The 14,506-nt window shown below is 40.9% G+C and overlaps 1 protein-coding gene across 1 annotated transcript in view; it reads left to right on the top strand.

The window, feature by feature from the left end:
• The window catches only part of DHX15 (DEAH-box helicase 15), a 55,471-nt gene continuing 44,023 nt past the window's right edge, over positions 3,059 to 14,506 (top strand). The window contains exons 1-2 of the mRNA XM_013964561.2: positions 3,059 to 3,304; positions 10,858 to 11,293. Of these exons, the coding sequence (XP_013820015.1) occupies positions 3,234 to 3,304; positions 10,858 to 11,293 (507 nt within the window). The 5' untranslated portion in view covers positions 3,059 to 3,233. The remainder of the gene's footprint in view (positions 3,305 to 10,857; positions 11,294 to 14,506) is intronic.

Below are 14,506 nucleotides of genomic sequence, written 5' to 3'. Positions count from 1 at the left end.
AGGATGGTCTTGATAGCTGTCTCCTGTACAATGTCATGAACCTCAGTCCATAGTTCTTCAGGCACTCTGTCTATCAGATCTAGTTCTTTGAATCTGTTTCTCACTTCCACTGTATAATCGTAAGGGATTTGATTTAGGTCATATCTGAATGGTCTAGTGGTTTTCCATACTTTCTTCAACTTAAGTCTGAATTTGGCAATAAGGAGTTCACAATCTGAGCCACAGTCAGCTCCTGGTCTTGTTTTTGCTGACTGTATAGAGCTTCTCCATCTTCGGCTGCAAAGAATATAATCAATTTGATTTCAGTATTGACCATCTGGTGATGTCCATGTATAGAGTCTTCTCTTGTGTTATTGGAAGAGGGTGTTTGCTATGACCAGTGTGTTTTCTTTAAGCCTTTGCCCTGCTTCATTTTGTACACCAAGGCCAAATTTGTCTGTTACTCCAGATCTTGACTTCCTACTTTTGCATTCCAGTCCCCTATAATGAAAAGGACATCTTTTTTGGGTGTTAGTTCTAGAGGGTCTTGTAGGTCTTCATATAACCGTTCAACTTCAGCTTCGGTCATTGAGCATTACTGGTCAGGCATAGATCTGGGTTACTGTGATATTGAATGGTTTGCCTTGGAAATGAACAGAGATCATTCTGCCGTTTTTGAGACTGCATCCAAGTACTGCACTTCAGACTCTTCTGTTGACTATGGACCTACAAGACCTTCTAGAACTAAACACAATCACAAAAAAACTAACCAATCTGATCACATGGACCACAGCCTTGTCTAACTCAATGAAACTATGAGCCATGCCATGTAGGGCCACCCAAGATGGATGGGTCTTAGTGGAGAGTTCTGACAAAACATGGTTCACTGGAAAAGGGAATGGCAAACCACTTCAGTATTCTTGCCTTGAGAACCCCATGAACAGTATGAAAAGGCAAAAATATAGGACACTGAAAGATGAATTCCTCAGGTTGGTAGGTGCCCAATATGCTACTGGAGATCAGTAAACTAACTCCAGAAAGAATGAAGAGATGGAACCAAGGCAAAAACAACACCCAGTTGTGGATGTGACAGGTGATAGATGTAATGTCCGATGCTGTAAAGAGCATTATTGCATAGGAATGTTAGGTCCCAGAATCAAGGCAAATTGGAAGTAGTCAAACAGGAGATGGCAAGAATGAACATTGACATTTTAAAAATCAGCTAACTAAAATGGACAAGAGGCGGGGATGGGGAGGGGGTCAAGCTGGTTTTAGAAAAGGCAGAGGAACCAGAGATCAAATTGCCAACATCCGCTGGATCATGGAAAAAGCAAGAGAGTTCCAGAAAAACATCTATTTCTGCTTTATTGACTATGCCAAAGCCTTTGACTGTGTGGATCACAATAAACTGGAAAATCCTGAAAGAGATGGGAATACCAGACCACCTGATCTGCCTCCTGAGAAATCTGTATGCAGGTCAGGAAGCAACAGTTAGAACTGGGCATGGAATAACAGACTGGTTTCAAATAGGAAAAGGAGTACGTCAAGGCTGTATATTGACACCCTGCTTATTTAACTTCTATGCAGAATACATCATGAGAAACGCTGGGCTGGAAGACGCACAAGCTGGAATCAAGATTGCCGGGAGAAATATCAATAACCTCCGATATGCAGATGGCACCACCCTTATGGCAGAAAGCGAAGAGGAACTAAAAAGCGTCTTGATGAAAGTGAAAGAGGAGAGTGAAAAAGTTGGCTTAAAGCTCAACATTCAGAAAACTAAGATCATGGCATCTGGTCCCATTACTTCATGGGAAATAGATGGGGAAACAGTGGAAACAGTGTCAGACTTTATTTTTTTGGGCTCCAAAATCACTGCAGATGGTGATTGCAGCCATGAAATTAAAAGATGCTTACTCCTTGGAAGGAAAGTTATGACCAACCTAGATAGCATATTCAAAAGCAGAGACATTACTTTGCCAACTAAGGTCTGTCTAGTCAAGGCTATGGTTTTTCCAGTGGTCATGTATGTATGTGTGAGAGTTGGACTGTGAAGAAAGCTGAGCGTCGAAGAAGTGATGCTTTTGAACTGTGGTGTTGGAGAAGACTCTTGAGAGTCCCTTGGACTGCAAGGAGATCCAACCAGTCCATTCTGAAGGAGATCAGCCGTGGGATTTCTTTGGAAGGAATGATGCTAAAGCTGAAACTCCAGTACTTTGGCCACCTCATGAGAAGGTTGACTCATTGGAAAAGACTCTGACGCTGGAAGGGATTGGGGGCAGGAGGAAAAGGGGACGACAGAGGATGAGATGGCTGGATGGCATCACTGACTCAATGGATGTGAGTCTGAGTGAACTCCGGGAGTTGGTGATGGACAGGGAGGCCTGGTGTGCTGCAATTCATGGGGTCTCAGTGAGTCGGACTCAACTGAGTGACTGAATTGAACTCAAATGGACTGGAATGGGTGAATTTAATTCAGATGACCATTATATCTATCACTGTGGGCAAGAATCCCTTGGAAGCACATAATAGACACGCAGGAAAAAGTTACGCCTTTATTGTCAACTTTCCCTATTCCAGTAAAAAGATCAATAGACTGCATATTGTCCTTTTCTTTTTCTTTTTAAAGACAAAATGTTAAATCAACTATACCCTGATACAATTTTTTTTTTTTGAAGGCAAAACTGATTACGGTAAGTTTGACATTTTCTCACTTCAGTTTCCTCAAGGCAGCTGAGCTCAGCAGTTTCAAGTTCCAGACCTGGAGTTATAATTGGGTTCCAGTCCTAGTTCTGCGTCCCCCTAATGCCAGGGTAATGGATAGAATCACCTACTCAGCATTAGACTTTCTCTTTTCTCAATTTCCAAAATCAGAAGGGCATGAACGACCCAAAGGCTCAACCAGCCTAGCACCTACCAAGACGGCGGAAAGCGGTGGCAAGAGGAAGAAGCCAGGCACGAAGGAATAAGGGCGGGCCTAGAGGCAGCGGGCGGGGCTGGAGTTCCCGCCTCCGCTGCGTGCGCGCGCACTACAGACGCACGCACGCAAATCATACCGCGGAAGCGCGCGCGCAGGCCCAGCCCTCGTCGCCGCCGCCATTTTAGCTCCTGGTTCCGGCCGCACGGTGTAGGCTGTTGTAGCGGGAGGGGTGGGGGTCCTCCAGAGTTTAGAAGGTGCCCTCGACTGCGCGGATAGAGCCGCGAGGGTTTCTTTTTTTTCTTCCTTCATAACCGCCTGCTCGAGGAGTTCGAAAATGTCTAAGCGACACCGGTTGGACCTGGGGGAGGATTACCCCTCCGGCAAGAAGCGTGCGGGGACCGATGGGTAAGCCAGGCCGGGGGCGCGAGGCAAGGGCTCGGGCTTTGTTGGGGTCCCGGCGGCGGACGGGCCAGGGAGGGCCAGGCCGAGCGGACCCCGGGGCCCGACGCTTTGTTTCCCTTTCGGCTCGGGTCATTGGCGGCGGGGCGCGGGAGAGCGGTGCCACTCCCGGCGTTCGGCCCGGCAAGGGCGCGGGGGAGCTGAGTGGCGCGGCCGCCGCCCGGCCCAGTGGAGAGAGCGGAGAGGCCTGGCGTGGTCACTGGGGCGCCTCCTCCCCGGGCGGAGTCGAGCGAGAGTCCGTTCGAGGGGAGCGGACGGGAGGGAACCGCGGACCTCGTGGTCTGGGCTCCCGGTAAGGCCTGGATCCGGAGGAGAGAGTGGGGGAGGGCGCGGCAGGAGTAGTCGCCTCCAAGGGCACTAGGTACTTCTCGGGCAGCGGGGTCTGGGAGACGGCCTTGGCGGGAGGCTGAGTGCCCAGCAAGGGGAGAAGCGGAGGCCGAAAAGTGAGAGAAGCGCGTGGATTCTGGTGTAGGCGCGGGTGGGGGAAGTTGAGTGAGGCGTGCAGACGAGGAGTTACCGGGGGATGGGAGAGTAGAGGGCCATCCGTGAGAAAAGAAAACTGTGGAATATGCCTTTTGGGCAGCAGCTGGTGATTTGGGGCCGCTGAGTTTATACTTTGGCGGGAGAGCGCGTGCCTCGGTCCATTCAAACACTTCAAAGTAGGTACAAGGCAAACTTCCGCTCTCTGCCCACGCTCCCGCCATCTCCTTTATTTCCTGCTTTGGCCGAAACAGTAGTTACAGGGTTATCCCTGGGATAGATATTAGAAGATAGTCTCTCTCTCTCTTTTTCCTGTGAGTTCTTGTTTTCTGTCCCTCTTCCCCGCCCTCATTCATAAGTAGCTTTTGAAACAAGAAGATCCTTTTCAAAAGTGTCTGGTACTTAAAACGGCAAAATGTCGCCCTTGGGGAGATTGCTTGGGAGTTGAAATACACGGGTGTTTTCCGATTTCTTTCTACTCGGCCTTTTCTTCAAGATGCAGAGAAATTTAACAGTTGACTTTCGCAATTGCACGAAAATAAGTTCTTGTTCAGTGTGTACTTTATTCCCTGATGTACAGAGATTTATTCGAATAATTCAGGCAAGAGACTTGAAAGTCTGGATACCTTCAATACTTTGCATAATTTTGCATAGTACTGTGTGTATACTTGTGCAGAATCGCTGTGTCAAGTCTGGATAACTTTTTTGAATTTCTCTTCACTCAGAGCCCTTCCTTTGGGTTGATTGAGGTGTCTGGGGAGTATAAGCCAGGATAGGGTGTACTTTTTGATATCTTTTCATGTGTTGAATACGGAAAGTATAAGTATGTAAGATTTTAATCTTGTAAATTTTTTAGTTTGCAGTGTTTATGTCAGTTTTGTCGTTTTCGGCAGTGGACCCTCACCCCGCCCCCTCATAACACACAGCAAAATTTTACAAACTCTTTAGACCTGGAAGTCACTTGAAAGAGGAGAGTATGATTGTTCACACTCAAGGGATTCAAGGGATGAGGAATGGAGACCCAGAGTTGTTAAGGTGGCTTGTGCAACCTTTTAGTTTACAGCTGAATTTAGAACCTTGATCTTTTGATTTTCAGTTTGCTTCTTGCATTTTCCAATACAGCACACAGACTATGGTTAGTTCGGTGTCATTACAGCCTATTTTAGTGACGTGTATATTGGGTTAGTGAAGTAGGGAACACTTGCTTCTTTGTTCCTGTGAAGCAAAAGTAAGTTGCTTGTCATCTGGCTAAGGTGCAGCTTAGCATCTTAATCTCTCTCTCAGAGTTGAAATTGGAAAACAATAAATGAATTCACTTATATTATGATGTATGTCCACCATTCAAGTGCTTGGGATTAGTGGTCCCATGATAGGGACATGGATTTGCGCCCTTTTTCTTGTAAATCTGGCATCTTTAGTAAAAATATGAACTTTTCAGGTCTTTCATGGTGAACTTATGATTCTCCTGGGTATTATAAATGACATCTACCTGTAGATGAAGGAGAGTTCATCTTTGAAATAAAACTCAAGTTCTGAGATGTTTTGGTGGGGCATTTGTATAGTAATTACTATGTCACCTGAATGTCATTTCTCATAGAACTTCATCTAGCAGTGAGTTTACAGTGTTTATAAGTGCTTGGGATTCCCACCCCCACCCCATTTAATAATTTTAAAAGTCACATTTGTTGACTATCAGGCAGCCTTGTAGTTTTTTTTAAGCCCTGCTAGTTATAGTTAACAGGTGGTTTTACCTGGGAGAGTAGGCCTGTCGGTCATGTGAACTCCACTGCCAAACATGGATGTCCCATTTTCCCCATTCCTGAGAAGTGAAGGTAATTTCAGTGAGAGATTATACCTCAGATTCATGCTCCTAAACTGTATTTGGCTTTGTATACTCTTGGTATATTTTAGTTTTGGAGTCAGGTAGAGACGTTGAAGGTTTCTGTTACATACTCTTTTTTTCCATTATTCACAACATTTTCGTGTAAAATTGTTAACCAAGTGATAGTGGCACCCCACTCCAGTACTCTTGCCTGGAGAATCCCATGGACAGAGTAGCCTGGTAGGCTGCAGTCCATGGGGTTGCGAAGAGTGGGACACAACTGAGCGACTTCCCTTTCTGTTTTCACATTCACCCATTGGAGAAGGAAATGGCAACCAACTCCAGTGTTCTTGTTCTGAGCCGGGGGAGCCTGGTGGGCTGCCGTCTATGGGGTCGCACAGAGTTGGACATGACTGAAGCGACTTAGCAGCAGCAGCAGGGACTTTTTCATCTTAATGTTTGTTTCTGTTATTACTGCCTGATAAGTTTTTTCTGTTAAAAATGTGAAGCAAATATAGTGATAAAATAATATGTATAGTTCCCAAAATACTTTAGGTACTATATGTGTATGTATATATATATGTATATGTTTTTTTCACTTAAGTTTTGTGATGTAGGTGAGGTTAAGTAACTTGCCCCAGGGAACACAAGAAATGTCTATTCATAAAAATGTAAAAGGCAAAAAATTCTCAGATGCCTTCATCCCCTTCCTTAATCTCTTGATGAAAATTTGTTTTACTTATGTCTCTGCATATTTATTCACAGGTATGAACTATAATATTTGATAGCAGTAAGATCTTTTTCTTTTTTTTTTAATTTTATTGGGAGATACTTGCTTTACAATGTTGTGCTAGTTTCTGTCATACATCAACATGAATCAGCCACAGGTATACATATGTCCCCCGCTCTTGAACCTCCCTCCCATCTCCTGCGCCATCCCACCCATCTAGGTCGTCACAGAGCAGTGGGTTGAGTTCTTTGTGTCACAGCAAATACCTACTGGCTGGCTATTTTACACAGGGTAATATATATGTTTTCATGTTACTCTCAATCCCAACTTCTCCCTCCCACACTGTATCTATAAGTCTGATTTCTGTGTCTGCTTCTCCATTGCTGCCTTTTAATATGTATTATTTAGGCTTTGATTTAATAAAAAAAAAAATTCACCCAGAAATGTGTCATAAGCTGTGGAATAGATATACATTATTCTTTTCATTGGCTGCATAGTATTCTACTTGTAAAGGAGTATCTTAATTTATTTAACCAGTTTCCTGTTCACTGATTTTTTGGGTAGTTTTCCAACCTTAGAAGTAAAAAGTGTGATGAACATCCTTATCTGTATTTAGTAATGTATTTTCAAAGTCCGATATATCCTTGGAAAGTGAGAATGCCAGATTAAGAGCAGTGCTTAGTTAAAGTACTTGGATAAACAGGTTACATCTTTAGAGCATTTGTTATTCCATGTAGAATTTTAACCTGGTATTTTAAATTAAAAAATATGATAACTGGTGTTATATTGGATATTTATTATGTTCCAGGCACTATTTTAAGCACATTATTTATATTAACTCATTTAATCCTTGCATTACCCCATGAGATTTTTATCGATGAGGAAAGAAATAACTGGTTATATATATAGTTAGCTTAAGCGCTGAGGTTGAGGATTAAGCTGATATAGAATACTGAACCCTGTGCTCAACAACTGTGTCCTGTTGTCTCTTCCTGTCAGTATTGTGGCTAAGTGATTATAGTGCACTGCTTTAATAATTGGTTTTTTAAGCATTAGACCTCAATTAGTAAATCTTCTAAATAACAAACTCCTTTATAGTAAAAGTACCTGTTTTTAAAAAGGAAACATGCATATATACAATATCCTACATACGTTTATGAAGCAGTGAGTTTGAGCCCTCCTTAACTGGCCCTTTTATCTTCCTTGTCCTGTTGAAGGTAGAGAGTTAGAATCATAGGCAACATTTCAAAGTGATTGAATTTGCTTTCTTGTTTTAATCTAAGAGATTCTTAATACTATTCACTTTGCAAATGAGTACACTGAGGCTTATACCTTTCCGGTGGATATGCAGCTGTGATCTCGGTGCTCCTTTTACACTTACATCAGGGTTAAACCCCAGTATGTGGTCAGCAGTTAATCTTTTTGTCTTCAGAATGTATTTATTCCTTCCTCTGTTGTGGTTGTTTTTGGTAATGAAGTTTCTGGTGAAGAAGGCCCCTGAAAAACATGCCAGGCCTCCCTGTCCATCACCAACTCCCGGAGTTTACTCAAACTCATGTCTATTGAGTTGGTGATGCCATCCAACCATTGCATCCTCTGTTGTCCCCTTCTCCTCCTGCCCCCAATCTTTCCTAGCATCAGGGTCTTTTCAAATGAGTCAGCTCTTCACATCAGGTGGCCGAAGTATTGGAGTTTCAGCTTCAACATCAGTCCTTCCAATGAACACCCAGGATTGATCTGGTTGGGCTGGTTGGATCTCCAAGAGTCTTCTCCATTACCACAGTTCAAAAGCATCAATTCTTCTGCACTCAGCTTTCTTTATAGTCCAGCTCACATCCATACATGACTACTGGAAAAACCATAGCCTTGACTAGATGGACCTTTGTTGACAAAGTAATGTCTCTGCTTTTTAACATGCTGTCTAGGTTGGTCATAACTTTCTTTCCAAGGAGTAAGCATCTTTTAATTTCATGGCTGCAGTCACCATCTGCAGTGATTTTGGAGCCCCCCAAAATAAAGTCAGCCACTGTTTCTCCATCTATTTGCCATGAAGTGATGGGACCGGATACAAATAAATAGCTGTCTGAAGAGCCCTTACAAATAGCTGTGAAAAGAAGAGAAGTGAAGTGAAGTCAGTCAGTCATGTCCGACTCTTTGCGACCCTGTGGACCGTAGCCCGCCAGGCTCCTCTGTCCATGGGATTCTCCAGGCAAGAGTACTGGAGTGGGTTGCCATTTCCTTCTCCAGGGGATCTTCCCAACCCAGGGATCGAACCCGGGTCTCCTGCATTGCAGGCAGACGCTTTATCCTTTGAGACACCAAGGAAGCCCCGAAAAGAGAAGCGAAAAGCAAAGGAGAAAAGGAAAAATATACCCACTTGAATGCAGAGTTCCAAAGAAAGGATGGTTGGTGGTTTATTTTGAAGATAGGCCAGGAAGCTTAAGTTCTGAACTGGTGGGGCTTCATTTTGTATGCTAGGTAGATTGTCCTTTAGGTTCCTTTGATTTCTTTCTTTTTATACCAGATGGGATGAGAAGTTTCAGTTTTAGCTTGTATATCTTATAGTTCTGTGAAAGGTGAACACTGGGATGGGAGAAGGGAGAAATCACTTTTTATAGATACATGTATGAAAAGATTTTATGTGAAAAGTGTGTGTGTGTGAATATTTGTGTATGTGTAATAAGATTTTTCTCTCTAGGCAAGTTTCTGTAGAATAGAACTTTATTTTCGAAAGGATAAGAACAAATAAAATTGGTCAGCTTATCATTTTTTGTAATTGGGGAACCATGGTAACTCATGCTGGGTTCAGCATTTTAGCTCTGTTCTCTTAAGGGGAGTAACTTTTCCAGCCGATATGCTATTACAGAGAATGAATGGTCTTCCCTTGTCTGCTGCCGATAATTGGGGCATCGGAAATTCATGACTTTTGTGTGTTGTGGATAAGGAACAGTGACATATTTAGCGGCTTGTTTCATGGTTCCATGTTGCCTCACTGTTTTCAAGTCTGAGTCCAAATACCTTGTACATTTGTCTGCTGTAGAATTTGGTCTGAAATAAACTAGATTAGTTCCCAAGAGTAGGAGATGGCAACCCACTCCAGTATTTTTGCCTGGAAAATTCCATGGACAGAGGAGCCTGGCGGGCTACAGTCCATGGAGTCTCAAAGAGTGGGACACGACTGAGAACACGCACACACACTAGGTTAGTAGAATGAATAAACAGGTAATTTTAAAATTCTTACTGTATTATGGATCGTCGCTGGTCAAAAGAGTTGGACCCAAATTAGCGACTAAGACATAACAGTTAGTAATTAAAAGTAGATAATAGAGTTGACTAAATGACCTAAGATTAATATAGTGGTCATCTGCGTAATTTTAAAATTTTAAACAACTTAATAATAACCAATGATTTTTTTTAATGGGCTACTTTTCACTTTATGGATGATTAATGCATACATAGGTTTTACAGGGTACTTTCAATGTTTTACTATTACTGTTAATGATAGATGCAAGAGTAAACAGTGAAAACCAGAGTAAAAAGTTTTAGTTTTTTTGGTAGAGTAATATATGCTTTTTGAACAAAATTTGGAAACTGTAACTTAAGAAAACAAACTTACTAGTTCTTCAACTAATATTTGTGTGACTGTAATATGAGGTGGAATTATCTTTGAGGCAGAAGCAATAAAAGATTTATTTCTTGTTAAGTTTTAAATACACTTTCATGTTAGAATGCCATTCTCCCAAATCATCCCACCCTCTCCCTCTCCCTCTGAGTCCAAAAGTCCATTATACACATCTGTGTCTTTTTTCCTGTCTTGCATACAGGGTCGTCATTGCCTGTATACTATCATGTAAGAATTGAATCGCCAGTCTATGTCTGATGCAGGATACAGCATGCTTGGGGCTGGTGCATGGGGATGACCCAGAGAGATGTTATGGGGAGGGAGGTGGGAGGGGGGTTCATGTTTGGGAACGCATGTAAGAATTAAAGATTTAAAAAAATAATAATAAATAAAAATTAAAAATAAATAAATAAATAAATACACTTTCAGTGCAAAAATACATTTTCACATAACCTAACCTGAAGGAGAGTTTGGGAAGGACTGATGCTATTCTCTTTGCCTAATTTGTCCCTGCCTTTTTCCCACACTGCCCTTACTCTTTATCTTCTAAGAAAGAGAGGATTTTACTTGCAAAACGAGTTCTTGTGTTATTTCAGCTGATAGGTGAAAGTGGAGAGAGACTGTTCTTAGGAGAATTTGAATCATCATCAAAGAAGGGAAAGATGGTTATGAATGGAGAATCCTTGATTAAAAGTTCTTTTTCATTGTTTCTAGTACTTTTGAGTTTTATATCAGTTTTTTTATTTGGTTGTTGGACGTTTACTTTCTTGTGACTATAATGTTGCTGTGAAAATTTTGCATAGAATTTGGAATCTGAATTGTAAGATTTTTTTTTCTATTTTTAGGAAGGATCGGGATCGAGACCGTGACCGTGAAGATAGGTCTAAAGATCGAGACCGAGAAAGAGATAGAGGAGATAGAGAGCGGGAAAGGGAGAAAGAAAAGGAGAAGGAATTGCGAGCTTCGACAAATGCTATGCTTATCAGTGCTGGATTACCACCTTTAAAAGCTTCCCATTCAGCTCACTCAACCCACTCGGCACATTCAACACATTCGACACATTCTGCGCATTCAACACACACCGGACATGCAGGACACACGTCACTTCCACAGTGCATTAATCCATTTACCAACTTACCCCACACACCTCGATACTATGATATTCTAAAGAAACGACTTCAGCTCCCTGTTTGGGAATACAAGGATAGGTTTACAGATATTCTGGTTAGACATCAGTCCTTTGTGCTTGTTGGTGAGACTGGGTCTGGTAAAACAACACAGGTGAGTCACTGCATGCCATGTACGTACTTTATTAATGTTTGTGTTTACTGAATGTTGTGGATTTGGTCCTGGCAGTTATTCTCATTGGCTGGGCTGTCAGAATATTTTGAGGCATAGCTGCTTTCTGTATTTAGCACTTTTTAGTGACTTACAGGGTAGAGATTGTGTAGGGAGTACCTATTTTCCTGAGTCTCTTTGGGAAAACAGCAGTGCTGGTTTTGATACCCCCCCCAAGTTTTATTATGTAAATTATGACAGTGATACTCTCCCACCCACTTTGAATTTGGTGTGATACATATTTGGGGGTGCCAAGGTGAAGAGATCTGAACCATTGGAGTGATTTTTGTTTTTGTCATTTTCATTGCTTTTTGTTTTTATAATTGTTTTGAACTGTGTGAATGATATCTATTCTTTTTAAAAAGTAGAAGAGCTAAGTGAGATCTCTTTACTTATGACCTCCATCCAGTAGTGTCCCCATCCTCCCCACGCCTGAACTAAACACACATATTAGTGTTGTGTTAGTAATATACTTAGGATATTTCTCAAACATGGATGAGCCCTTATTTGCTAGGCCCATATCATAGACATCTAGGCTGTTTCTGATGGTTGTTTTGCATGGCCAAGTATATATTTGAGATAAATTTCCAGATAGTGCTGGGTCAGAGGAGGATTAATTGTAATTTTGGTGCATACAGCCAAATAGCCTTCCATAGGCAATAGGCAACATAGTTTAACCTTCCATGAGCATATATTAGAACAGATCTGGGAAACCACTAGAGTGTACTACTGAACTTCTGCAGATCTGATAGGTGGAAAGTGGTATTTCAGTGTAATTTTTAACTTGCATTCTCTTGAGAAGTGAGATAACCGTATTTTCAGATGATTGATCCTGATCTATCAGAACATTTCTTAAAATTTTACAAAAATAGCAGTCCCTGGCTATTGTAGAAAATTTGGAAAATTTAGGAAAATGTTGGAATGAGTTTAATCATTATTCATCATGCTGAGATAATTACGTTGTTTCCTACTGGCCTGTTTTTCCGTATTTATTTATCTATTATAAGTGTTCACATTTGAGTGTACTGAATTTACAAGATAACCTTTTTTTAAGGTTACATGACACAAATTATTAATTATTTCATGGAGACATTTTGAAGACTACAATAGCAACCCAAATTGAAAGTTTTTGTTATTTAAAAGACTGAGCTTTTGTGAATATGATATTTCTTTTAAAGTGGAGGAAATGTAGTGTTGATGTTAGAAACTAAAACTGTTGGTTTATTTTTATCACCTTGTGGAAATTTAAAGAATTAAATACATGGAATGATATAACTCTGAACTTATTAGTTTCATGTTTTTAATAATTATTTCAGTGGTTTATGTAGTTGTTTAATCAGCAGTTGGGTAAAGCCAGGCACTGTGTACTTTGTATTATCTCATTTTTTCAGCAGCCATGCAAGGAAGTTGTTAATCACCATTTTACAGATGAGCAAAATGAGATTTAGATTTATGAGTTTAGTAGGTTGCCCTAGACTACATAATAGATATGGTTGGGTTCAGTGTTTAAAACTTTTTACCTTTGTCTCATAGCCAAAGTTATTTCATTTTGCCCTTCTGGGGTCTTATATGGTTAACATTATTTCAGAGATGAGCTTATTTAGAAGCAGTTAGTGGAGAAGGTCAAGCAAACTCAAAACAAGAGGTTTGTGATTATTTGGATTGGTATTTGGGATTTTTTGTTTGTTTTTAATACTTAAGATACTTGGATACTTAGGGTTGCAGGGCATTTGGGGGATTTGAAGGGAACTCTTCAAATAATGAATTTCATGCAAATACTTTTTTTGGCATACTCCTACTGAATTTTGACTCGAAACCATTAAGAATTGTCAGTCATTTTGAGTAATTTTTTTGTGTGTGTGCCTATCAGAAAATGAAGTTCTCCAAACAGAATCTATGTAGTTTAACTTTTGACTGAGATTCATAGTGAAGACATTGCACATTGCAATTTGGTATACATATACTATAGCCAAATAAAAAACTAAAGCTAATTCAGCCAAAGGGACAGCATGAGAAAGGGCATATGTTTAGAGAGAAGAGAAAGCATAGCCCCTGGCCAGAGTGTATAGTGTGTGTTTGGAGACGGAGGTGGAGCTGGGGAGACTGAAACAGTAGCTTTCTTGCTGCAGATCAAGGGGTCAGCAGAACCTTTAGGTTGAAGGGAAATGACAAGAAATTTTACAGAAATGTCCTATTTAGTGAGAATGTTGATGGCAGGCTTTGTAGGAAGTCATAACAATTTGATTTTGTATAGGGTGGTAGAACGGAGAATAAAGGACAGATTGAGGACTTCTCTGTCAGGCCAGTGGGTAGACCCCCATGCTTCCACTGCAGGGAGCAGTAGTTCAGTCCTGCTTAGGGAGCTAAGACCTCCCATGCTGTGTAGCCAGAAAAAAAAGATTGGAGTTAAGATGTTACTATTGTTGAGTAGGAGACGTGGGAGGGATTTTTAAGTATTTGGAGAAAGGTGAGAAGTGGTTTTGGTTTTAAACTTGTTGGATTCAGGATACCAAAAACTTAGCCATTCTTCAAATGAAATGATAAGGTCAGGTGTAGGACTAGGGTTGGGATTGACATTTGATGTATGTCAGAAGAATAAATAGAATCACTTAGGGTGATATATAAAACAAGAAGACTGAGGGCTATGGATCAGTTTTTAGGTAGATGGTCACAAATGGAGGAGGGGAAGCTGAGGGAAGGGACGGCTTAGAACTGATATTTGGCTTGAGCAAGTCAGCATATTTCATGATGTACTTCCCTTCTTAATGCTATTCTTAGAAATATGGATAAATATATTGATGAAGCCAGGGTCCAAATCTTGTATAGAAACCCTTGGAAGTTCCTGAAACCCTTTCAGAGTTCCTGAGATTTTTTTCATATACTTCAAACAAAACAAATACTGTAGTACATTCAAAATAGAAGCAGTTAGAGTCTGTGTTCTGTTAAGCCAGACATTAGAGATAAGCAGATCTGAAACAGTGTAGTCTCTTGCTAAATTTTGTTTTTTTAGGATGTACTTTCTTCATAGCAACTGTTAATGCTACATAGAATGGGTTTTTACTGTTAAGCAATTAATAAATATTTTAACAAGTTTTCAGTTTTAATTTCCTAACACAAAGAATGTATTAGTTGTTGGGCATTCTGGGTTATTTTAAA

The sequence above is a fragment of the Capra hircus genome, chromosome 6, assembly GCF_001704415.2.
Source record: "Capra hircus breed San Clemente chromosome 6, ASM170441v1, whole genome shotgun sequence".
Classification (NCBI taxonomy): Eukaryota; Metazoa; Chordata; class Mammalia; order Artiodactyla; family Bovidae; genus Capra; species Capra hircus.
The sequence above is the reverse complement of the archived record's forward strand: the minus strand, read 5'-3'. Positions and strand labels throughout refer to the sequence as shown.